Raw genomic sequence first — 27,415 nt, forward strand, 5'->3', positions numbered from 1 at the left:
GTCGGTGTTGGTCTGCTGTCGATTCTGATTAGAACAACCCGGTCACTGAACTGTTCACAGTAACACACCCTCTGCCCTACCTTCCTATTCATAACGAATCCTACACCTGTTATACCATTTTCTGCTGCTTTTGATATTACCCGATACTCATCTGACCAGAAATCCTTGTCTTCTTTCCACTTCACTTCACTGACCCCTACTATATCTAGATTGAGCCTTTGCATTTCCCTTTTCAGATTTTCTAGTTTCCCTACCACGTTCAAGCTTCTGAAATTCCACGCCCCGACTCGTAGAACGTTATCTTTTCGTTGATTATTCAATCTTTTCAATCTTTTTCTCATGGTAACCTCCCCCTTGGCAGTCCCCTCCCGGAGATCCGAATGGGGGACTATTCCGGAATCTTTTGCCAATTGAGAGATCATCATGACACTTCTTCAATTACAGGCCACATGTCCTGTGGATACACGTTACGTGTCTTTAATGCAGTGGTTTCCATTGCCTTCTGCATCCTCATGTCGTTGATCATTGCTGATTCTTCCGCCTTAAGGGCAATTTCCCACCCCTACGACAAGAGAGTGCCCTGAACCTCTATCCGCTCCTTCGCCCTCTTTGACAAGGCTGTTGGCAGAATGAGGCTGACTTCTTATGCCGGAAGTCTTCGGCCGCCAATGCTGATTATTTATCAAAATTTAGGCAGTGGCGGGGATCAAACCTGGGACCGAAGACGTTTTTGATTATGAATCAAAGACGCTACCCCTAGACCACGGGTTTGGACCTACCTATTTCATTAATCGTTAAAAGTCGATAAAACAGAAATAATATCTTTTTATAACACCGGATCTGCGACGGAGCGTATACTGCTGTGGAATTAACTCAGTGATCAAAATTGTGTGTACGGCGGACAGTAACCCGTTCCTGAATGTTTACTCTTCGCGGGCAAAGCTCTTTTCAACTTAGCACACAATTTGAACGTGTCAGTAAGTCACTTCGTCATTCATCAGGTGCCAACTTCGCACATTTATTATTTCATAAATGAGCGGTAAATATGCAGGGTTCGGCAGCAACATTATATATAATCTTGATACTGTGTGCGCACGGAATTCTTGAACTGTAGCTAAAGGGTAACATCGGATGTTCTGTTGTATGTCGCGCCAGGAACTGGCTCAAATGGGTCTGAGCACTATGGCACTTAATATCTGAGGTCATCAGTCCCCTAGAACTTAGAACTGCTTAAACCTAACTAACCTAAGGACATCACACACATCCATGCCCGCGGCAGGATTCGTAGCGGTCGCGCGGTTCCATTCTGAAGCGCCTAGAACCGCTCGGACACACAGGCCGGCGCGGCAAGAACTATGCGAACGTCACCTTTGCCTAGTACGCCATAAAAAAGTAAGAACGGTTGACGGTACCAACCGTGTCACGTACACGTTTCACAGTCCAATAGTAATAAAATGAGGTCGAAAATATATTATGTAGTTATTTATTAATGATCGTACGTGAGAGTGGAATTGTCCGCAATGGACAAACTAGTGGGATTTCAAAGGTTGTGGTACGAAACACTGTTAAATTACATTAAATGTATTCGCAGTTGTATAATGGAACGACAGCAATGAAAATTTGTGCTGGACTGGGACTCGAATCCGCGTTTCCCGTTTATCGCGAGCTGTTGCCGTACCAACGGGCTACCCAAGCACGACTCACGGCCACATCCAAACTTTCATATCTGTACAACCATGTGTCTACAACTTGTACATCCATTATGTATTTTCCCGTACAGGGGGGACATTTTACGTGAAAGTCACTTGCTCGGTGTCGGCGGATAAACACGATATTACAGTGTCTGTGTTACTTCAGATCCCGATTCATTCTGCGGACATGAATGCAAGTCTGAAGGAACTTTGAATCTTAATTCGGAATAACACAGGCACTGCAATATCGTCGCTGTTAAATTTGTTGTACAGATATTATGGTTCGTGCAACTGGTGAAAACTGGAAAAGATGAGACTCAGGGAGTTTGAAATGTAATGTCACTCAGTGGCATTAAGAGAGAAATAATTGTACAGATGAAATAGAATCAAGAGATTTTAGTTAGGCTACGCAAAAAGAAGAGATAGGTTGAATGTAAATGATGAGGCATCAAGCAACGTTTCTCGGTCACGGAAACAACAAACTGGGAACATTAGATAATTCTACAAATAAATGTGGCAACGCTGAGGATGTTCTGTTACGTAGATATGAGAATACAGTCACAGGACAGAATGGAAAGGAGGACGACTGAAAGCTGGACTTGTTGATGTTTTTGGTCGACCAGACCTTTTGCTTATGCACATTCTGAGCAGTGCCGGTTGCTTCAGATTTATGCGAAACCGACAAATTACTGTACATCTTGGTGGCTGAGTCCCGTACACGTTACGCCACTGCCGTTGCATCTCCATTATGTTTTCGTACTTTTAGTGCCACTATAATACGGCCTTGCATTTCTGAAACGACAGTCTTACTTCATTCATAGCTCCATTGTCATCTGCTGGAAAACGTGCGCCAAGATCGACTTCGCTACCGCGCAACATTGCAACGATATGTCATTTTGTTCCAAAGGTACTAACTATCAAAGAGTCTACATTTTTCTGGTCCCTTCGAATCGACTCCGAACCGCCTCGTGGCGACCTAAGTGGTCGTGAGTACGATTGAGCAGATGGAAGGGAGAAGAGGGGCATGAAGTTCTTAAGCATCATAATAACCGAGTATTGTTCATCATCAGACAATTGTGGCATCATTATGGAGCGATGAGACAGAGCATTGTCTTTCTGAAAGTTCAGGTCGTCCGTCGGCTGATCTAGGGGAACAAACGGATGCTTATGGTCGTAGAGTTGATTCGTTGGTCATTCGAAGGCGAGATATGATGATAGACTTATCAGGGCCTAAATTCATCGCATGTAAATATCATTATGGCACGTGAGTGCCTCTCACATCACCCTGAACTGTGAACTGCTTTGACAAGCAAGTTTCATTGTTCATTTGTGGTTTTCGACGTACCCGTATCTCGCCATAGGCGTGTACTAACGTGCCATGTCAGTTGAGTCTGGCGTCGCTGGTTTTTGGCGAACGAGGTACTCACAGTTCATCCTTGACATAGTGCTACGTGGGAAGCTCAACTTTGGCATCCATGATCTGGTCATGATCATATGCACTGAGGTGCTATAGAAACTTTTCACTTAATACACTTACCAAGTAGCGAGTGTGGTCTGTGCATTAATAAACGTCACTGACTGGGGCGACTGCAGTGGAGTAAATGTAGGCTTACACAGTGTATGCAGACGAAATGGAATGAACTTGGTCGCTGGAGAGGAGTCTCAGGACAGTAAGGGTATAGATCAAATACTGCAACAAAAGATTGTTTTATACGTCAAGTGTGGACTAGGCTGTAACATAAGAGAAGGGAAAAGCTTTCTTGAAGTATTTGAGATTCTCTCTTTCGCAAACGGTCTCATTTCCTGACTAAAGGTACGTGACTTGGCTGTGCGTTGCTGTACGACCGAGCGAATGAATGCCTTTCCTCTCGGGTGCTAGTCGAGTGGGGACATTGAATTCCTGAATGGCGTTGAGTATGACCCTCCTGATCTGTATGGCGTTGAGTATGGCTCTCCTGAGCCAACAAATTGAATATTCGCGTGGCAATCGTCGGATTCCTACTCGTGCGAGCGTTGGTGTCATAGAGAGATGGGTCATAATTGGCTACCATTTAACAACGAGGTAAATATCAATAAGTAACATATAATGACAGCGCATACTAAATGTAAGTCTTGTTATAAAATTAGATTGTCAGAGATAATTTCGCAAAAAGTCATCAGTAGTAACCTGTACTATTATCATCGGCTGGTATTCAGGTTAGGATGGAACCACCACTAGACGCTTGTATACTATGGATTCTGATTCGTAATGTTTGGTTTTAAACATTTAAACGTGAAATCTTATTCTTAGAATGAAACGAAATTGTCGGTTAACTCTTAAGTTGCTTTCAAAACATAGGCAAATTACTCAGATAGAAAAACCAGTGACATTCATCTTCAGATTTAAGTTCGCACCAGAGTTATCACTCGTAGCAGTCAAAACCTACTCAACTATTTTCATTTTAAATATAATAAACTATTTATTTGCGTCAACTTACTCGTCGTGAAACATAGGCTAACTATTACGTATTTTGATAGTTAACTAATACAGACAATGCTATAACGATGATGCAGTACGCTTGTGTTACCAAACGCCATCGTAAAAAGAACATGAAGAATGTCGTTTCAGTCGATCTTCGTATGGGTCCTGATAACCTCGACGTTTAGCGCCCATAACCTACAAACACAAAGAAAAGTAAGAAATGAAAATTATGAGGCTTCAAATCATTGTTAAAACCAATTCTGAAAGTTCACATCGCATTCGAAGTGACGTCGTGTTCTATGATGCTATCTAATACTCTATGAAAAGTTTCAGTAAATGAGGTTTGCAAGCTTTCCAAGAAGCTAGATATTAATGAACCGGGAGGAAGTCCTACAGCTGAAAAGATAAGTACGTTTCCATGTCTTGCGGATTAGTAAATATCTTTTGTTGAGTACTCCTTTAATTATAAGGAGGTTTAACTGCAATGCATTGTAACCTGCAAGGGTTCTACAGTTGTTACATGACGTAGAAAAGAGAAAGATAGTTACTGGCTTGCTGTAGAAAAGGTAGCTGAAATGGTAAGTCATGCAATGGTTTCGAAGCGTTGACAAGCTGGCTGTTCGTTTTATTTCTATATCATAAGTGAGCAAAAGGAATTAAATGACATGAGATAATAATTTCTCTGCTCTTTATAAATACGTGAATAGCAAAAACTATCAAAAACACATAGTTGATTTAAAGTACAGACATTCAGTCACTTTATTTGCTATACATAAAAAAATATTGCATTTACGTAAAATAATGTCCCATACAGTTTACAGTGTGCAGTTCAGTAACTAAAGCACCTAAGCAATAATAAATAAAATAACTGTGCGTAGTCTTGCATTTATAGGATTACATGACTCGAATCATATACGTTCAAGTGGCTATTTGATAGTTCAGAGTTACAGGAAATTATTATTGAGATATGTAAAATCATTCGAACAGGGCTACAGCAAATCTATTCACAATTAGGGATATGATGGCCATTTATCTGACTGGTTCATGTAACGCAATGATAAAGTCTGATAACGTGTTAGTTTGTAGGATTCAGTAAATGCAAATAAAATCATTTAAAATGAAAGACACTTCGTTCCAACTACTTCAGTTGTCACAGCAGATTGTAGAAGATGGGGCGTATGCAGAATTGGAGCAATATGTAGTAAGGAAACTGTGCAGCGAGAAACAAACACTGAACATTGTCCATCGCGGGGTAAGCGCTTAAGAATAGAGCGTGCAGATCTCAGAATCTCCTCACTCCCTCTTCCTCCTGTGTCCTCCTGAGACTTCACAGGCGGCTCAATTGGCAAGAAAATTGCCTGCGACAGGCGAGGATCAGAATTCGACTCCCTAAATGGCCCACAGTTTTAAGTAGAGAGCTCTCTCTTTCTGTCTGTTATTTTACGGTGATCATTCGACTGACTGATGATCAAAGATAATGAATGGGTCTCTTTGTCATTGTCTATGTGCTGCGACAGGCGTAGAAAAGGAAACTAGTTCATTTTTTTGGGCTTTCGGAAGGACACTGCTCATAACAGCTATCACAGAGTACGTCATAGTATTAACAAAGTTTTCGTCACTTCTTACACCAAAACACAGCGAACAGAGTCTCTTCGGATCTGTGCCGAGAGAAGGGGTGTGTTGTACTGTCGCGTTCTGTGCTTGCGGGTGGTGTCAGCAACGAAGCAGACGACGGGAAGCGCCATCGAACTGACTGTCGAGGTGGGGGTTCCCCTGGCGCTGCTCAGGCGATGCTGAGTCCGGGCTCCGGGGGTTGGCCCGGCGCGGGCAGCGCCTCCACAAAGTGCTTGCCGGCCGCGGGCTCCTGGGGCGCGGGGGCGGGCGCGGGGGCGGCGTCGGCGTCGGCGGCCTTGGAGGCGCCCGCTCCCGGCTGGCAGACGGGGTGGCTGCCGTCGCCGTGCGCCAGCGCCAGGCTGACCACAGAGCTGGCGGAGGCCGCCTTGAGGTCGGTGACCCAGCCGCGGCGCGCCAGCCACTCGATGATGCGGGTGGACAGGTCGTAGCGCTGGCCCAGCTCGGCGGCGCGGTAGTCGTACGGGAACGAGTGGTGGTAGTTGTGCCAGCCCTCTCCGAACGACAGGAAGGACACGAAATCGCTCTCCACAGGCTCGATGCGGCTGGGAACAAGAAAAGGATTACAGAATGAGATTTTCACTCTGCAGCGGAGTGTGCGCTGATATGAAACTTCCTGACAGATTTACTCTGTGTGCCGGGCCCAGACTCGAACTCGGGACCTTTACCTTTCGCGGGAAAGTCCTATACCATCTGAGCTACCCAAGCACGACTCACGCCCCGTCCTCACAGCTTTACTTCCGCCAGTACCTCGTCTCCTACTTTCCATACTTCACAGAAGCTCTCCCGCGAGCCTTGCACAACCATATCCTTTCTTCCAGGAGTGCTAGTTCTGTAAGGTTCGTAGAAGAGCTTCTGTGAAGTTTGGAAAGTAGTAGACGAGGTACTGACAGAAGTAAAGCTGTGAGAACGCGGCGTGAGTCGTGCTTGGGTAGCTCAGATGGTAGAGCACTTGCCCGCGAAAGGCAAAGGTCCCGAGTTCGGCCGGCCGGTGTGGCCGAGCGGTTCAGTCTGGAACCGCGCTACCACTACGTTCGCAGGTTCGAATCCTGCCTCGGGCATGGATGTGTCTGATATTCTTAGGTTAGTTAGATTTAAGTAGTTCTAAGTTCTAGGGGACTGATGACCTCAGATGTTAAACCCATAGTGCTCAGAGCCATTTGAACCATTTCTTTTCCCGAGTTCGAGTCTCGGTCCGGCACACAGTTTTAATCTGCCAGGAAGTATCAAGAAAAGCATTAGTTTCCTCGAAAGGGCTGCATTATTTGAATTATCGGAAGATAGGCTATCGTCTCCAATACTCTAAAAAAATAGAATTTCTGAGAGTTGTCCTAAATGTTAACATGATGACAGGCTTACGTTGCCACTTAACTAGTTTTCTATGTATCCAAATACACGCGTCAATAAAAGTTTTGCATCACCACCTTACTTCGAAATTCATGGCTCAGAATACAAAGATTGGCTATGAGCCATATGTACGTATTGCAGTTTGTCCAAATACACACCCTCCCCAAATAAATAAAAGCATTTGTGTAACACAGAATTGTCTGTTTCCCATTGGTGATTTTTTACAGCACTCCTAGCAATCACAACATAAGGTGGAACTGCCCCTCACTTGGATGTAGGCTCCAATCAGTGGTGGCATAGCATCGATAAGACGTCCACCTCTGCAGCTTAACGGTAGGTTACTGCCTACTATGCAGTGGGGCCGGGTTGGATTCCTGGCATGGGACTGGGTGTTGTGTGTTCTTCATCATCATTGACTCGCAAGTCGCCGATGTGGAGTCAACTAAAGAGTACTTGCAATACAGAGGCCGAACTCCCCCACATGTGGCCTCCCGGCCAACAATACCATACGATCATTTCATTTTCATCGATAAGACCATCCAGACATTCCTGGTTCAAATTTTCCTACTCTTCAATGGCGGTTCTCTGTAAGTCACGTAGACTACGTCGTTGTTAGCATCCAAAAATAGCTCGTTTCAGTCGATCCCACACATGTTCGATTGGGTCCATATGGAAGGTCAGGCAGGCCGGTGACGTTCGCGAGAACAGCAAGATAAGCACTCATCGTTCATCAAGGTGACATTTTCACCAAAATGTTGGCGATATTTTCACACCATTGGTTACAGAATCTCGTCCTTGTAACATAAAGAGCAGTGACATGGTTCTCAACAGCCTCGAGGGATGTGCGATACATCACGTAGTTCCACCGTAAAACACCTCTCCACTAGCATCACACGTATGGGACACGATGTTGGAGGCGTTGGATGTTTCAGGGTTGTCTCCAGACACGTTATCTACGATTACCAGGTTACAAACAAAGCCGAATTTCGTTCGTAAACAACACCCAACGCCAATCCTTGCGCGTCAGTTCTGCCCATCTGTATCGGTGTCCACGTTTTGTGTACGACGTAGTGTTCACGATGGTTGTCAGGAATGGAGATTCGCGTCATACTGTCGTCTCCTAGAGTCGTCTCCTGAAACTCTGATGCGACACATGACGTCCTGTAGCCTCTTCGAACGCTGAATCCAGTTCTGGAGCACTCATCCCACTGTCCTTTGAGCCAAAAGTTGTAGGTATCGATCATTTTGTGCACATATCGAATATAAACAGCCTGCGCAGTGTAAGTCCTTAACAACATCTGTCAGAAATGATTTAATTTCCACTACACGTTACTTTGTCTCCAGTGCACACTTCGGGAATCATCCCTGGTTGACAAGTCTTCTGCGCTTAACTTGATGACAGAGACTCGATTACTGATCGCGACTGCATTTCGTTGCATGATGGATATTCACTCCACTGTTCCACAGGGGTCTGTAATGGGCCCTTACTGGTACTTTACTTTCAACTGAAATTCTGCAATCCATTCGTATGTGTTTCCTGCCTGTATGTATTGATCATGGTAACTGTGTGAATGGTTACAGACAACGTTTGGGGTGACCTTCCAATCGGTTCAGGAGCAGTCACAATAGCATCACACCTGTGCGGCATATCGAGGTGATGCATAACTAGGGGCTACAGTCTGGAACCGCGCTATTGCTACGGTCGCTGGTTCGAATCCTGCCTCGGGCTTGGGTGTGTGTGATGTCCTTAGGTTAGTTAGGTTTAAGTAGATCTAAGTTCTAGGGGACTGATGACCTCAGAAGTTAAGTCCCATAGTGCTCAGAGCCATTTTTTGATGCATAACTTTTGTTGACGTGTACAGTTCTTTATGACTTTCTAGTGACGACATCGCAGCTTCTTCCATGGCAGTGCAGCAAGCCTAGAGACCGATCGGCCGCCGCCCACCCAGATGCAGCAATCACCTCGCAATATCAGCCGACCCACCAGCCCAACAAAACCTTGTTGTGGACAATAAGTTCTGGACTGTTTCTATCAGACAATTATTTCATGGCTAAAGTTAGTCAATGAGTGCTACCGACAGCCGGCCGCTGTGGATGAGCGGTTCTAGGCGCTTCAGTCCGGAACCGCGCTGCCGCTACGGTCGCAGGTTCGAATCCTGCCTCGGGCATGGATCTCTGTGGTGTCCTTAGGTTAGGTTTAAGTCGATCTATGTCTAGGGGACTGATGACCTCAGATGTTAAGTACCATAGTGCTTAGTCATTTGAACTATTTGCTGCTGGCAGTGGATTTAAAATTGATCCCATATTCCTACACTTGCAGAAGGCTTTGTCACAGTTCCTCACTAGCGGCTTCTAGTTCAGACTAGTTGACGGAATGTCATTTAGTGAAACACAAGCGATATCTGGAATTCTCCAAGGAGGTATTATTGTCCCTCTGCTGGTCTTAAACTGCATAAATGATTTAGCAGACAATGTGAACAACCCTTTTAGACAGTTTACAAATCATGCTGTCGTTTACAGTCTATTAAAGTAATTAGGAGGTCAAAAAGAACTGCAAAACAATTTGGAAAATAGTTCTGCTCGGTGTTAATAGTGGCAATTGACACAAAAGTATGCCGCGCGGGATTAGCCGAGCTGTCTGGGGCGCTGCAGTCATGGACTGTGCGGCTGGTCCCGGCGGAGGATCGAGTCCTCCCTCGGGCATGGGTGTGTGTGTGTTTGTCCTTAGAATAATTTAGGTTAAGTAGTGTGTAAGCTTAGGGACTGATGACCTTAGCAGTTAAATCCCATAAGATTTCACACACATTTGAACATAGTTTTGACACAAAAGTATAAAAAGAAGGAGGTCCTCGACATGAGAACTACCACAAATCACACAAATTTAAAGTTGTTGGTGCAACTAAACACCAAGGGATTACAACTGTGAACAACTTAAACTGGAACCATTAGATAGAAAATTTACTGTGGAAAGCGAAATAAAAAAATTTTTCCACTGGAGGACTCTTAGAAGATACAACAAATCTAGTAAAGATACGGCGTACACCATGCTTTTCGGTCGTCTTCAGGAGTACCGCTGCGTTATATAGGATCTTTACATGATAGGATTGATAGTGGACAGAGAAAAAAGTAAAAAAAAATACAGATTTTTGTATTATTATGAAATAGGGAGAGAGTGCCACGGATATGATACGCCATCTGCGATGGAATTCGTTAAACAAAGGCATTTTTCGTTGCATTTGGATCTCTACAAGAAATCTGAATCTTACAAATTTTCCAATGAATGCTAAAATATTTTATTGACTCCCACATCTATAGGGAGAAATGGTTCAAATGGCTCTGAGCACTATGGGACTTAACATCTGAGGTCATCAGTCCCATAGAACTAAGAACTACTTAAACCTAACTAACCTAAGGGCATCACGCACATCCATGCCCGAGGCAGGATTCGAACCTGCGACATAGCGGTCGCGCGGCTCCAGACTGAAGCGCCTAGAACCTCTCGGCCACCGCGGCCGGCAAAGTAATTCTAAGAGCCCTCATAAATAGTGTGAAAGTTGTTCTATAAGCCCCCTGCCAAACAATTACGTGTCAATTGTAAAGTACTCATTTAGATGTAGATGCAGGTACTTCGAGGAACGTAGATGTATTAAAAACTGAAAAACGTAGTATTAATGTTCCGCAACAATACTGATTTTATGAATAACAACATAATGTAAATGTTACTGTAAAACATTACTACTGTATATTTTAGTTATTAACAGTTAGTTATGAGCTACATACAAAAATACGGCATCTACTCTGTTTGTCTCTTTTGATGGCACGTACTCGTGTTGTTGAGCGGAGATATTGGAATACATGAAAGATGTGAAAACAGAATTCGGTCATGAATCTAGGACATTGTAATAGATTCAAGTTGGTATTCTACTGATACTGGAGGAGAATATATCCTCAGAGTGGAAAGAAGTTTTCAGCTGAAGGTGTGAAATAATATTTATGAGCATCTACATTATTCATTGGACTATACTGCTTGCGGCGGTGATGTCCTATGACGAAGCAACAAATCACAGCCAAAATTTTTTGGCATGGGCTAATATTCTTCTCACCAAGGGAAGTGTGAAGTAATTAATAAGCTAGACTCGCTTGCAGTACAACGGCGGTTACATCTCCGTCCCTCAGTTTGCGTTCGGATTTTGCCATAGATTCTCTAAATCACTTATTTGCAAACTGCTGCAAAAATATTTCGGAGCATTTCTTGATTGATACAATTATTCTTTTTTATTTTTTGAAACGGCATTCGTAGTTTTGAGTCACACAATGACCGGTTTCGGCGGCAAGCTACATATATTTTCGGATCGACAAACAAAAACGAAAGCATACCTAGTAAGATTAACAATCAAGCAATAATACTGTAAAACAAAAAATGAAATGTATCGTGCTCCGAACATAAAATGTGTGCGATTCTTTTGTTAAAATTTTCATGAAATAAAATAAAAAGTGAACAATAGTTACGTGTCGGCCACATCTGCAAGATGAAATAAAAGGAAAGATCGAAGCAATATATAAGTGATGAGAACACGACTACGTCGTGTGCTAGGAGGCACTTGCTTTTTATACAGCAACTTTTTATATGATACTTTTAATCTTTTTCTTTTATAATGTGAATATACGGACACAAATTTCAGTAATTTGAACCACCCAGAAACCAAGACGGTACTTCAGAAAGTCAAACTGGGCGTCTTATTCTAAAGAAACTGTCTCTTACGTATGATGGATCAAACACTGTGAAACAAGCATTGTGAGTAGAGCATCAAGACATGACATGAGAGTCTATAGGACTCAGTATACATTCTTGTACTGAGGCATAGAAGACACTGATTACGTAACCCAAACGACGCTGTTACTGTTTGGTGGAACACTGGAAGAGGACTTCGTTGACTGAAAACTTACCTCCGTATGGAATTTAGATGTGTGCGTCTGGAAGTGTCGCCATGTCTGGTGAACACTTTTTACCTAAGGATGTTGTGGAAGCAATTTTGTAGAGATGGTATGGCGGTTTGGTGTTCTTCCTCCTGATTTTGACTTTGGTCTATTAGTTTCTGTTGATGGAAAAATGAACTGAGTTGTTTACAAAAACGTCTTCGATAGCTAATTGCTTCTCACAATGCGAATACTCTTGTATCTTCTTTTTTTAACGGGAAGAAAACATGTCTACAAGAAAATTAATTACACCACAGTACAAGAAAATCGGTGCATCTGAGAGTTTAATCTGCTAACCTAAATCCCATCAAACATGTTTCTGATGAATTTAGGTGAGTGTTACGTATTGAAAAAATCCCTCTCAAGAACCTGCCAACGCCTGTTCATCATGTTGCAGTAGAAACTGGAAAAGATCCGGTCGTGTGCAGACGGGAACGAATCGTCCATTCCTTTTCACCCCATCATCTTCTCTTTTACTTGTCTGAGGAAGTCATTGACAGTCTATCCCTTTTCTCGCTGCTGTAAATTATAACACACCTGTTATTCTTACACAACGAAGTTATAAAAGTCTAAAAATTTAAAATTAGGAAAAAAATGAGAGTATACAGCAGTGCACATAACTCTTTTTTTCTATTCTGCACTCTAAATTTAGTTAAAGATGGAGTTCAAATTAATGAGGTGCTAAATGGGGCATCTACATGACATTATTTTAATCGACGTTTTAAAAACTAGCGCGAATGTTAAATGTTGAAAGCGAACTGCCCCCCAAGGTACGCGCTGTGATAAAGTGCGATTTAGACACCAACATACACAACTGATTACATATGATTAACGCAATTTAACAAGGATTACAACCGTTACATATCAAGGCAATTTCAGTCTGAATTTCTGCAAAAAAGGTAGCTAACTCAGAAGATAGTTGCTGCTGTCACTGCTGGAGGTTGAGGTAATACACCAGACACTGCATGGGTCCATTAACTGCAGGCGCTTTGTGATGTAATCGCACCTTTAATTGGTTTCTCGTAGAAGGGGCAAAAAGACTGGGAACGCTTGCATTCAAGCACAGGTGCGATCTATCATTACTGTCGATGTCTTACGTATCGCAATACAGCAAATAGCTGAAACTGCTCAGCGAATGCGCTGATTAAATACATTTAACTGCATTACAAATTACAGTCTCCTTTTACAAGGAATAACAGCAGACAATGAAAATTCGAACATTGTGATTAAAGGGTAAAATTGTCCTTAACACAACTGTTGGTTTTTACACTACAGTGTTTTACGGGGCATGATCTAATTGAAGTGGTGTACCATTGCTTCCACCGACTGTGAAACTCATCAGTAGTTTAATACGAACTCCGAACTAAGGTGTAACTTGAAATTTTTCGCTTTGTTGAGAAACTTTGGTTTTCACGCAGCTGTATTACTCAGTTTTATTACACAACCAGTTGCATTCGTTAACACGCCATGCATAAAGCGGAAAACTAAAATAAGGCATAATGAGTTACCACAAAAAATATCGTAAATAATCAACCTTTACAGCCAATTGAGAACTTGCACTGTGAAGCCATCAGATGTGTGATAACTGATAACCACTGTAAACCGTCATGGTACAAACGAACATCTCCTTTTAACTCTAACAAATGGAAGAAGCACATACAGCGTCCTGTAGTACAGTGGTGAAGCAGCTGACAATACTGATATAACACGTGCTCCTCTGTACAAAATATATCGTCAAGCAGCGCCTGAAACCGCTTATAAATTTTGCAACAATTGGCACACTCGCCCTATAATACCTAAATATTGTTGACTCATTGATAAAACACAAAGGAAAAAGCTGAAAACGCAAAGACTAATTATTTTGAATGTCTTTATATTATCCACGTTCGTCTTTGTATTTTAATCATTCAGTCAATAATATTAAGGCACCATAAGTCGAGTGTTACGTACGTTGTAAAAGTTAAGAGTGTTCTCTGGCGCTATGTAGATTCTCTACCTATTTATCTCTTTGGTGAGATATTCAGTATGAGGACCACGTGTTACATCAGTATCGTCAAGTGCTTCATCCTTGAAGAACTGGACGCTATATATGCTTTTGTGATGACTCATTGTGATTTATTTTGGTTTTCTACTGTCTGCAGACACCATGATTTTTCGACAGTTTATAGAATCTGTAAATCATAACCTCCTCAACATAATTTTTCACTTTAATTAATGAGAAATTAAGAAGACAACGAAAGTAAATCTACTGACATATCAACAAGCTGATACAAACGGAAGACGAGAGTTGGAAATGTTTAGGGAAAAAAACCATCACTATAGTTTGTGTGTGCATCTCACGTGCTCTTCTCATTCATTGTTTTACTGTGTTTCCTCTCACAACATTCCAGCGGATATCTTGACGTATTCACAAACTCGATCTTGTATTAATATCTTTATGTGAATATTTTGATTTATTTCACTCTGTTTTGTGTGACTTCTTCACTCTTTCGCGCATGTTGTAGTTTTATTTCTCGTTTTTTGTACTGTGATTAACCCCACTTGCACTTATTTATCCATACTCTCCCATCCCTTTGTTCAGTTACATTTCTCTGCTTCTTAAAATTTCCCACCTATTCTGATGTCTTTACGTATTACGTGTATCGGTTTCTGTTCCTCATTGTTTCTGTTCATCCTGGTTTCTATAAGTGACGTTGCTTTTGTCCTTGTTGTCGAGTCTTCTCCTTCCTCTTTTCCTATTGCTTGTCTCCCAAACAGAGTCCTCTTAGTTTTCTCTATTTCCATTACTCTATAAACAATTTGTCTTTCTGCCATTGCGTCTTGGGTTTCGCTTTTATTTTCTGTAGTGTCCTTCTCCCTTACAAACGCTGCTAATTTCTCTACGTTACCATTTGCTTTACTTTAACTCCCATTACGAAACCTATACCCCATTAATATTTTTTCCTACTGTAAGTGTGCCTTCACCACAACGATGCTACTGCTAAGAAAGAGTCTGTTCCTTCTGTCTTGACTTTCGCTTAGCCCTGCTCTAATAGTCCCAATGCCGAGAATTAACAGGACAAATGAGGGAAAACTATCGCTTACTTGCAACTTGTCGGGGAAAGCATTGTGAAACTTCATCACCAGGCACACTGTTTTGCTGCCTGAGATGACACAGATCTTTTAACGTTTGTTCGGAATACACCGTTTTTTACCTTCGTTGGATTTATCTTCCGTCAATCCAATAATACACATTATTTTTAAACTACAGCATTCTTATATTATTTTCTCTAATACAGGATACGAGCGTTTCGATTAATTAATGTCTCTTAAAATACTGATTTTTGCCTACTACAGCACGGTTTGGTGGCACGGCGAATTTTTAAAATTCAGAGATTCGGAACATGAACGCCTCTTGATCAACTAGCTCGTAGAATGACTTCTATTTCGGGCCACGGTATTGGGATTAAACAGGTAAGTCATTTATTAGTTGTCTTCTCATAAGAGCTCTGGTGAGCTGGGCGTACATGGTGAAAAGGCATAATTATTGTCATTAGATTATACTTAGTATAAAACTACGTTGAAGCCAACCGTGGTTTGATGACTACTTTACCGGTAACTTAGATAAAAAAACTTATATAATGTGAAAGTAGTATCCCAAGGTCACGTTATACTAACGTGTACATTGTAATCTTCCGCTTCAAGTTCGTGACCCAGTAATGACGGTTGCACGCAATGTTGTTGAATCGAAACAAAATTTTACGAATTATCACATTAGTTTGTCTGAGTTTCCGTAGATCACTCAAGAAGAGCAAGATGACGACTTGTTCTTTGTGCAATAAATTTTGACCCTCCGAGATGCATGTGGGTCGGATCAGAAAAAGAGATTTTTTAGAAGATGCAGAGAAGGAGTGGGAGAAAGGTACAGACAAGGAAGAGGACAAGTAGTATCGAGAAAAGGAATAAGAGAGAAATGAAGAACACATGGCTTGAAATGCAAAAGTAATAAAACAAAATGTAGGGAACGCCTAATGGGATGTAATAGACTCATGATTAAAACTCGGGGCAATACATTAATAGAAGTATGAAGCTGGATGAAGAAATTGAGATAATTAGGAAGGATGAAATGTTTGACTTAACAGTGACAGCAAGTTCACTAAAAATGGAATGTATGTGCATACTGTACAAAGTTAAGAAAGAAAATTGAACACGGAGACAGCAATGAAAAACTTACTGTTATTGTGAGCATCACCGCAAGTAACACAACATTTCTGCTCAATCAGCTACGATCTAAGATCCTAAGCAGGTTGAGCGCTATTTTCTGTCAGAGAACATTTGCACCAGTCTGTTATTCTATGAGCATATTACTTCATTGTGCACTATTGACCAGTTTCGAGAGCACGCTCATTTTAAAGTGTACAAATGGGTATGGCTACATCCTCCTAAGCATCTGACAAAAATCACATGTTATACATATATACAAATAGCTTGATGACCAATGGAAACAACTGTGTATGCGATGTTTCTGGATACTTATTTCAAGGTTGTGTCCGCTGACAACCATGGTCTATACATTTGTACATGGCACGTGATTTTCTTTATATACGTAAAAGGGTGACGTGCTCACATCCATGTGTGCGCTTGCAAACGAGCAAACGCTAATGTGGGTAGTAGCTCTTAATAAAGTTCTCATTTAAACCAAGAGCTTGGTGTAAATGAAGTTGATATTTTAATTTATCGAGGCTTTGATACCAACTCAGAAGTTATCTTCTTTAATAGGATAGTTTACGTTGTAGGTAAAGAAATAAAATTTCGAAACAAAATTTCATTTGCGTAGAATTGTCTTCTAGCAGGGAAAGAAAACATTATAATAGTTAGTGATGGTAGAAAGCATTTTATGTAACCCAAAAGTAACGTCTTGCAGGCGTAGTCGTGAATTAGAAACAACATTAGACAACAACAAAAAGGCTCGCGTTGAACTTCAGATACTACAATTGAATTTAGCAATAGGTTACTTGTAAAATAGAAATCAGAGTTGCTGAGATTTTTAAAAATCAACCAAAAGATTTACGTATAGAATACCCGTGAAATTAATAAGGCATGGCCTTAAAACGACCCTTTTTATAAGTTAATAAAACCATATACATTATTTCTTTCATGCAAAGAAAAACCGTGCTCTTCCAGGCAGTAATTAGAGAAAAACAAAATGAAATTTATTGTTCATGATAGAATGTAGCACTTAATTCTCATTTATGGCCTGTTAGTTCACTTTCGATTTTATTGCTATTCTTTCAGTATTCTAATATAGAGAAATAGACCACACTCGGTCACCAACATGAAACGAAAGACTAAAATAGGCAATCTTCTAAAACTTGAATTTGGGGTACCACCTTTTAATATTAATCTACCTTTAAAAATTGTAATAACGATAAAGCAAGAAGTCTACATGTTAAGTTGAAAATACAACTAGTCATTAACATTATGTTGGTTTCGATGCCTCAGTTTTATAGTACGAACTGTCGTATAGAGGAGTTACCACCTGTGGACTGGCTAACATGTTAGGTGTCAAGAGTTAAGGCTCTATCCTGAAACTTTCAGTAATAACGGAACACTCCAGTGATAACCATATGTGAAAACAGATAAGAAACAAGGCAAGAAACCTGATGAACGGAAATGGCTTACACTACTGCTGCGCAAAGCTGTTTATCTTCTCCATCACTTTTCAAAAAGTCTGAATTACTGTAATTGTGCCGTGCTTCGCCTACGATGCGTGTAGTTCATTTCGCTACATCACTTTGATTGCACTATACAGTCTACCAATAAACTCACATTCGTAGTAAACGTCTAGATATGGACCCAGTGCCATGGTACTCGACTCCGTTAGATGAGTACGTTTAAGCAGAGAACACTCTAACATACAGAAGAAGAAACAATCGTTCCGACACTGCATTCAATCTTTCCTAAGTTTCATAGTCGACAAGATTAATATGTTGCTAGAGGACCCATCACGGAGTTATATTATGAAGAGATACACATAGCACTCATTACCCATGTCTTACTAATGACAGGGGTCATACATTACCACAGAAACATTGTCTACGCAGAGGAAAACGTGGGAAGTTTCTCTTTAAAACACAGAGCAACGTTTCAGACATCACTTTATAAATAAGGAAAATGAGGCAGGAGTTCTTACAGTTTATTTAATAGTATGGCTATGGGCCCCGTCGGGCAGACCTTTCGCCGGGTGCCGGTCTTTCAAAGTGACGCCACTTCGGCGACCTGCAGTCTATGAGGATGATAGGATGATGATGAGGACAACACAACACCCAGTCCCTGGGCGGAGAAAATTCCCCAACCCAGCCGGGAATCGAGAGCGGGCCCAAAGGAATGACAATCCGCCACGCTGTCCATTCAGCTACCGGGGGCGGACGTTCTTGCAGTATGGATTGAGAGACAGCTGACAAAATTCTATTTAGTCTGCAATTAAATGTTTGGGGTATCACGTCACCATTTATCCAGTGAAGTAAATTGGCAAGTTCTTGTACTCTGGAGTGAAAGTTCAGAGATGTAAAATGTATCTAATAATCTCCGTAATGAGTCAGTACACGTGCCTAATCGATTTAGGAAGCATGCACCATATGGCTCTCTCCGAGGTGCACGATCAAATCTCCTCACTGTAAAATGGTGTGGGAGAAAACAAGTAGCTGTCAAGTGGAGATTTTAATGTGACCGGCAGAGATGTGGGTACCGCATATTATGCCAGTGCCACACCCGCGTCGCTTACGCAAGTAGGGGCCAGGGATGTCAGCGACCGGTAGAAAGTGCGCCCCGCCACACTCCTGATAGCGGGCGTCACTGGGTCGGGGGAAACCGCAGGGTGGTTACCCAAGGCATCAGCCTTATTAACAGGAGCGCTGCGGCGGTCCCGCCGTCTTCCAGTAATTTTAGGACGCGTCACTGTCAGAAAGGCCAACGCCGCGAACGTCTCCCCAGGCAGCTGACAGTTGGCAGCTGTCGAGAGGGAGGAGCTGCAGTGTAGTGAGAAAGCCAAGTTACGTGGAAATGGGCGGTGCTGGTTTGTTCTAGCTTTAAAGCAGCGTAAAGCTTCTGTGAGAGAGAGACGAGAGCGCAAGACGTGGCGCTTTATGTAGTGAATCTTGTTAGTTGTCAACAATATTTTCGGGTAAATCACAAAATGAGAAAGACGGTGTTCCCGAAATATCGAAGCAAATGTCAAATATATACTTCGCCTCTGGGATAATTGTACGAGGTATGGCTATAAAATAGTGGAACTGACGGTGACACAGTGTATGTACAAATGGGCAAAAGATGGACGACCAATAGCTGTGAATCGTGAAGCATTCTCACTCCAAAGTGGTATCTCTGGTGTCTGTAGACATATCAGTGCGACCCTGGTCTTCGTTTGTGTAAGAGCTGTTATTTTGATTTGCCGGAAAAATAATAAGTATAATAACAGAGCAACGAACTGTCGAAGTTTCACATGGAACTTGGAAAAACTGCTACTGAAACCTATCTTTTACTAAAATAAGTATACAGTGAAGATTGTTTACCACATACCTAATTTTTTGAGTGGTTCCAGCGTTCCAAGATGTCATAGAAGACGCTGAATATAACTCACGCCCGGGACGCCCTTCAGCATAAAAAGCCGATGAAAATATCAAAAAAGTAGTAATATGATTCGATCTGAACGTCGGTTGAGTATTCGATCGATTACTGTAACGGTAGAAAGTGACAAAGAATGCGTAAGGAAAATTTTACGTAACCAATTTAAGACGACAATAGTGTGTGCGAAACTGGTGCCAAAAATTCTCGCAATCGAACAAAAATAAAAAAAATGTTCAAATGTGTGTGAATTCCCAAGGGACCAAACTGCTTAGATCACCGGTCCCTAGGCTTACACACTACTTAAACTAACTTATGCTAAGAACAATACACATACACTCATACCCGAGGAAGGACTCGAACCTCCGGCGGAAGGAGCCTCAAACCGCCTCAAACCGCGCGGCCACTCCGCGCGGCAGCAAGAAGAAGCTTACAAAAATGTTTGTGCGGACACGATGACTACCATCAAAAATGATCCTGATTTCATGGAAAGAATCGTAACACGTAACCAATATTGGTTTTTCACTTATAATCCAGAAACTTCAGCGCCATTCATGAGCAAATCAAGATTCAAAGCGATAATGATTATTTTTCTTCGATATTTATGCAATTGTGCGTCTTCACTGGATTCCTGAAGGTCCAAGTATTAATCAACCTTACTACCTTGCGGTTCTTGCTCAACTACGTTTGGCCGGCCGCGGTGGCCGAGAGGTTCTAGGTGTTTCGGTCCGGAACCTCGCGACTGCTACGGTCGCAGGTTCGAATCCTGCCTCGGGCACGGATGAGTGTGATGTCCTTAGGTTAGTTAGGTTTAAGTAGTTCTAAGTTCTAGGCGACTGATGACCTCAGAAGTTAAATCCCATAGTGCTCAGAGCCATTTGAACTACGTATGAAAATAAGATAAGCCCGACAAGAATTATGGATGAACAAGTCAATGGGTTCTGGATCAAGACAACGCACCGACTCACACCACATTATCCGTTAAGGAGTTTCTAGCAAAGTACAGCAACCTAGTGTTGGAGCACCTACAATAGTCGCTTGACCTAGCACCATGAGCCGCGCGGTCTAAGACGCCTTATCACGGTCCGCGTGGCTTCCCCCGCCGGAAGTTCGAGTCCTCCCTCGGGCATGCGTGTGTGTGATGTCCTTAACGTAAGTTAGTTTAAGTTAGATTAAGTAGTGCGTAAGCTTAGGGAACGATGACCTCAGCAGTTTGGTCTCATAAGATCATACCACAAATTTCCAAATTTCCTAGCACCACCTGACTTTATCTATTCCCCAAGGTCAAATCAGCATTAAAAGGAAAAAAAATTCAGTCTGTTGAAGCACTGGAAGAAAAAGCGGCATGCGTCATCAAGTAGCTCATAGAGAAAGACTTTCAACACCTTTTCCGTCAATGAGAAAAGGATAGAGGAGGGGCGTATGTTGAGGGTGACAGTAAATACGTAAGTTCTTGAAACAAAATGTTTCCCAGCAGTAGGCACGTTATTTTATGACCACATCTCGTAGCTAAAGTGCAGTGAAGTTTTGTCTCTGGATCCAGAGGTATGTCGTTCGAATGCAGATGACCGATGGAATTTTAATCAGGAGTATATAAGGTGATCGGATGGCTTCCTGTTGTGCACTAATTTCGTCATTATTATCACCGTATTCTGCTTTTTCTCCTTCTTATTGGTGTTATTACTGTTATTTCAGTGCTTATGCTGCGGCGAAGTGTTCCCCATTAGCGTGATTTTCGTTGGTACTATGATATCTTCTTTTCTTACTTCTTGGTATTTTATACCCAGGAGTGCTTTGTAAATATTAATTCGATCTTATTTTTTATTCATAACTGATTCCTGTCTAACAAAGTACATCCAAGCGTATCTACTAAATGTTTCATTTCAACAAACTGAAATCTTGTCTTTTCCCCGTTCTGATTTTTCTTCGCACTATGGCGTCGGGGTACAGCGTAAGGATTAATTCGTCGAATCGGGATGTTAAGTTTGAGGTCTTCATCCGAATCTGTTTGCCATAATTAGATTTCACACAAATTCTCGCATTCACTTCCAATTCTTCGTGATGTTATACATAGACGAGCACTCGTTGGGGTTACCCACGTATGTTGATATTTCACATACAGAACTAAAACAGTGGCAAAATACATTTCTATGGGCCTTAATATGTTTGCTGTTATCACCCAACTCCCTCTCTTCGTCCACGAGATCTAGATAGCGGTAGTTACCAGCACTCCGGTTGATGCCACGTTCCTTGACTTCTAGAAGGTGTTGGATAACAGTACCCCGCTGCCGCCTGAAGGACAAAATACCTGTATACGGAATATCAGACCAGCTGACTTAACTGGGCTGAAGTGTTTCTAGCAAACAGAACAGCCTTGTTCACAGTACGAGTAGCTCTTAGCGGCTCGCCATCTCACTTGCAACTATTCATGACGTCGCCTTTCCGGCTTAGATGTTTTTTAATATATGACTTGTAAGTACTGCATCTTTTTCCAGTCAGTACAAACTTTAATTTTATTAATGTATTATATACCTAATATGTTTTAGAACATTTAGTCTCATTCTGAAGACGACGCTCATAGTAGCGTCGAAAACTGGTCAATTTTGGCTTAATATTTGTGACCGAGGGCTTATTTGTTATAATATTATTCTGTCTTATCTTCTGGGCTTAATAGCGGTTGTCTTTCTGATACCCAACATACAAAACTGAATGTCTGCTTGTTCTACAGGGTGAGGCAAATAAAAGTAGTCTGGATGAGGAATAGCAATGGACGTGAATTTGTGGCAGCATTAACGGAGCAAGAAAGTACCTACAGTTACTTCCATCAGGATGGAACACAACCGTTAGCAGAGGTCAGTCTGGTCGCGGCCCTAGCTAGCCACCCAGGTCACCTGATCTGTCAGTGTGCTATTACGTAGTGTGGGTAGCCCTCATAGTCTTCAAGAACTGCAGCAGAACTTTTCGGGTCAGACTGCAGTAATTTCAACAGTCCAGCTTAGACCCGCCTTCACCAGCTTCCTAACCTGGCCTCAAAAGCGCCAAGAGATGGTCACTTTAATATCCGCTATAGTCAGGTCAGCACTGTATTTCCTTTCCTCTGCTGTGCTTCTTTGTACTCTGAATTCTGTTCTCTGGGCCACTTTTATAAGTACCATCCAGATCCAGATACAAGTTTTGCATTACCTACAGTGACTAATCGTTTGCTTGAAAAAATTATTGTTATCTGTAGGTGGGTTAAGAGGTGTGAATTTATATTCACTGTTTGCAGATTGATAACTTATTACCATACACAAGTCGCTGGCTGAATGATGTTTATAATTGGTGCGTCGTGTTCGCCGGACCTACTCCGTTACATTCGTTTCTATTTGTACAAGGTCCCTCTTCCTTTTTGTGTTGAGTAGTCGTTGTAATATACGTACATTTTTACATTGTAATGTGCAAATTAATATAATTTCGAATGCTGCGATTTCCTGTGAACAGAACACTTTGCGGAATAATTTATTCGCCACAAAAACTTGTAAAAACGATTATACAGGAACAGAACAAGGCATTTTTGCAATATAAAGAGCAATGCAAATGGAGACCACAAAATTGGTGAAGTACGGAAAGAACCCGATTACAAGATTGCTGCTGAAGTGTAAAGTTACGTGAATAAATTCTGGATGGATATTCAACCAAAAGGAAGCGGCGTTTGTTTTTGTGTGACAAACTCAGTAAAATGAATAATGTTGACAGTCAGGAAACTTCTAGTTCTGAATACTGCTGCAGAGAATAAAAGGAAATATAATATGACGAGTAATGTTTCTTAATGATTACGTTAAAAGTACCCGAGAGAGGACTACGTAAGAAATGAAGTTGGGAGGCTGGAATTCTGGAAGGTGAAAGTGCTTTCTAATTCTGGCACGTGTTTCGTAATGTTTCAAGAGCAGCTAAGCCATAGTAAGAGAAACACATTATTCGAATAATTAAGGTAGGATTCTGAACGAATTCCTTTCGTCAGAAGGAAGGAAGCAAGATCATGGTTTAAAGTCCCGTCGACGATAAGATCTGTAGCAATGGGTTACAAGCTCGGACTGTGATCAATGAGGAAGAAATTCGGCTGAGTCCCTTTCAAAGCAACTCTCCTGAAATTAGCCTTAAGCGATTTAGGGAAATCACTGAAAACCTAAATCTGGATGTCCGGAAGTGGTTATGAGCTGCCAGCCTCTCGAATGCGAGTCTAGTGTGTTACCACCGGACCAACTTGCTCGATGAAATTTTTCTTTAAAAGTAAGGTGTTTACTGTTATCGAACTCTGAGAAAAACTTAAAAACCATCTCGGCTGTTCCGACACCATTTGCCTCATAAGCAGCTATAACGGCACTGTTCGATAATTCTGTGTTTCGTTTGTAGATCGTAGCTGAAGTTAAAAGTTAATATGACTCCTACCGTTGATCCTTAGAATGAGAAAGATATACATTCGTCGGGTTTCGGAATCCCCTTTAAGAGTGGCTGCGAAAATGAGTTCTGCGGTAGGAGGTGCCCAGTGGCTTAAAATAATGGTTCAAATGGCTCTGAGCACTATGGGACTTAACTTCTGAGGTCACCAGTCCCCTAGAACTTAGAACTACTTAAACCCAACTAACCTAAGGACATCACACACATATATGGGCGAGGCAGGATTCGAACCTGCGACCGCAGCGGTCACGCGTTTCCAGACTGTAGCTCTTAGAACCGCTCGGCCACTCCGGCCGGCCCAGTGGCTTATATCGCCTTCCGTGAGATCATTCCTAGTGAAGCACAGACCAGACTTGGAGTTGAAGACTACTTTAAGCTGATGTACCGGAATACATACTGAGTGATGCCGATTTACTATCCTCTTTCCACAATCTGAAAATTCTGAACGAGGGAATAAAAACAAAAATTTAAAGTCATTGATTGAATTTCGAGTCCATAGACTTTGAAGTTAATGTGACTAGTCCTACACTCTTCTATAAATAAATTACTCTTATTTGTGAAAGCTTGATTATTTCAATTGCTCTTTCGATATCCGTTAAAAACCTGTTACCATATGTTATTGCATTTCCAGTCTCAATGTTTATCTTTACATATCTGTTAGATTTATCCATCACTACTGTTTTCAGTCACCTTAACCTAGATTACTAAACCCTATTAAAATTTACTGTTGCAATAGGGTATAAAACAGACCGTTTTGTACGTAATATTGTAAGTTATATATCTTTGGAGACCTAATAATTATAATGAACTAATGCATATCTTATAAATTATGACCTCTTTCGAATAAAATGTGGAGTAAGAAACTTTGGTTCAAATGGCTCTGAGCACTATGGGACTCAACTGCTGAGGTCATTAGTCCCCTAGAACTTAGAACTAGTTAAACCTATCTAACCTAAGGACATCACAAACATCCATGCCCGAGGCAGGATTCGAACCTGCGACTGTAGCGGTCTCGCGGTTCCAGACTGCAGCGCCTTTAACCGCACGGCCACTTCGGCCGGCTAAGAAACTTTACAGTGGTTTAGTAGCAATGTAACATTTTCCCCTAGTTGGTTTTCTAGGGTTAATATAGTAACTACAAGAAAGTTAATCGAGGTATTTATTTGGAGAATTTGAAGCTGTGGCTCTGAAAAGTGGACTGTGGGCAAACATCAAAAGAAAAAAAAGTAGAAGCTATAGAGATGCAGATATGGAGTAAAATCACAAAAACTTCCTGGACTGAAGGGAAGTCCAACGAAAAAATACTAGAGACTTACTAATTTCGTACGGAGAAGAGAAACATAATCCGACATAAGACCTTCATGTAAAACATATTAGAGGGGAAAATGCCGGGAAAATAATCAACAGACAGTCCCAGAACAGACGTATTACAAAGTGTTAGGATTGAAATGAATTAAACTAACTACAACTTGATATCTTGCAAACCATGGATGAAGGGTATCAGACGGATGCCATATTCCTTGACTTCCGGAAAGCGTTTTGACTCGGTGCCCCACTGCAGACTCCTAACTAAGGTACGAGCATATGGGATTGGTTCCCAAGTATGTGAGTGGCTCAAAGACTTCTTAAGTAATAGAACCAGGTACGTTGTCCTCGATGGTGAGTGTTCATCGGAGGTGAGGGTATCGTCTGGAGTTTCCCAGTGAAGTGTGATAGGTCCGCTGTTGTTTTCTATCTGCATAAATGATCTTTTGGATAGGGTGGATAGCAATGTGCGGCTGTTTTCTGATGATGCTGTGGTGTACGGGAAGGTGTTGTCGTTGAGTGACTGTAGGAGAATACAAGATGACTTGGACAGGATTTGTGATTGGTGTAAAGAATGACAGCTAACTCTAAATATAGATAAATGTAAATTAATGCAGATGAATAGGAAAAAGAATCCTGTAATTTCTGAATACTCCATTAGTAGTGTAGCGCTTGACACAGTCACGTCGATTAAATATTTGGGCGTAACATCGCAGAGCGATATGAAGTGGGACAAGAATGTAATTCCAGTTATGGGGAAGGCGGATAGTCGTCTTCGGTTCATTGGTAGAATTTTGGGAAGATGTGGTTCACCTGTAAAGGAGACCGCCTATAAAACACTAATGCGACCTATTCTTGAGTACTGTTTGGGATCCCTATCAGGTCGGATTGAGGTAAGACATAGAAGCAATTCAGAGGCGGGCTGCTATATTTGTTACTGGTGGGTTTGATCATCACGTGAGTGTTACGGAAATGCTTCAGGAACTCGGGCGGGGGTCTCTAGAGGAAAGGAGGCGTTCTTTTCGTGAATCGCTACTGAGGAAATTTAGAGAACCAGCATTTGAGGCTGACTGCAGTACAATTTTACTGCCACCAACTTATATTTCGCGGAAAGACCACAAAGATAAGATAAGAGAGATTAGGGCTCGTACAGAGGCATATAGGCAGTCATTTTTCCCTCGTTCGTTTTGGGAGTGGAACAGGGAGAGAAGATGCTAGTTGTGGTACGAGGTACCCTCCGACACGCACCGTATGGTGGATTGCGGAGTATGTATGTAGATGCAGATGTAGACAACTACATTGTAATGATATTGAGAGACGATAAGGGCTGCTATATCAGGGAGACGTTGCCTATAGATAGTGTCTGATGTTGAAATTTCGTGTCCAATTTACTTAAATTACTGTGCACGTGGGCATACAACATAGGCCTAGTACTAAAGACATTCTACAGAATAACATGTTCGTCCGCTCCTTGCATCATATGTTAATCGTTTCTAGCATTACGATTGAATAGCAAATCTACGGAGGGAAACCCATTGTCTTTATGACGTTGTGCATTATTGTTTACACATATTGATCAAGAAACAACTGCGCTTTCCAGCAATATTGGTTGTGTTACGCAAAAGCAGAATGAACAGACGTTGTAAGTGGTAGCACTTACGCAACACTGATGTTTACCTTCGCTTTATCACGCAAGAGGTCCTCCGTTTGTCACTCTGGGGTGTAATTGCCTCCTTGCCCCAGTGAGATAATTGATTATGGCCGCATCGTAGCGTTCCGCAGCCCATTTGAACGGAACTTGCCTTAACTGTAGTTCACCTCGGCGATAACGGCGGTGAGGCAAAAGTGGGGCCATCGAACATCGCAACGCCGGTCACCAGCACTCGGTCGCCCCGTAACAGGTGTCAATGCGTGGAAAGTGTCCACTGGTGAAGCGGCAAAAACGTGGGCTTTCTCCACGCGG

The 27,415-nt window shown here is 41.9% G+C and overlaps 1 protein-coding gene across 1 annotated transcript in view; it reads right to left on the minus strand.

Annotated features, from left to right (window-relative positions):
- Positions 1-5,935: 5,935 nt before the first annotated feature.
- Positions 5,936-27,415, minus strand: part of LOC126260357 (acyl-CoA Delta-9 desaturase-like) — a 137,364-nt gene continuing 115,884 nt past the window's right edge. The window contains exons 6-7 of the mRNA XM_049957684.1: positions 6,062-6,329; positions 5,936-6,016 (exon numbers count right to left, since the gene is read on the minus strand). Coding sequence (XP_049813641.1) covers positions 5,936-6,016; positions 6,062-6,329 — 349 coding nt within the window. The remainder of the gene's footprint in view (positions 6,017-6,061; positions 6,330-27,415) is intronic.

Source organism: Schistocerca nitens, chromosome 5 (genome assembly GCF_023898315.1).
Source record: "Schistocerca nitens isolate TAMUIC-IGC-003100 chromosome 5, iqSchNite1.1, whole genome shotgun sequence".
NCBI classification, from domain to species: domain Eukaryota; kingdom Metazoa; phylum Arthropoda; class Insecta; order Orthoptera; family Acrididae; genus Schistocerca; species Schistocerca nitens.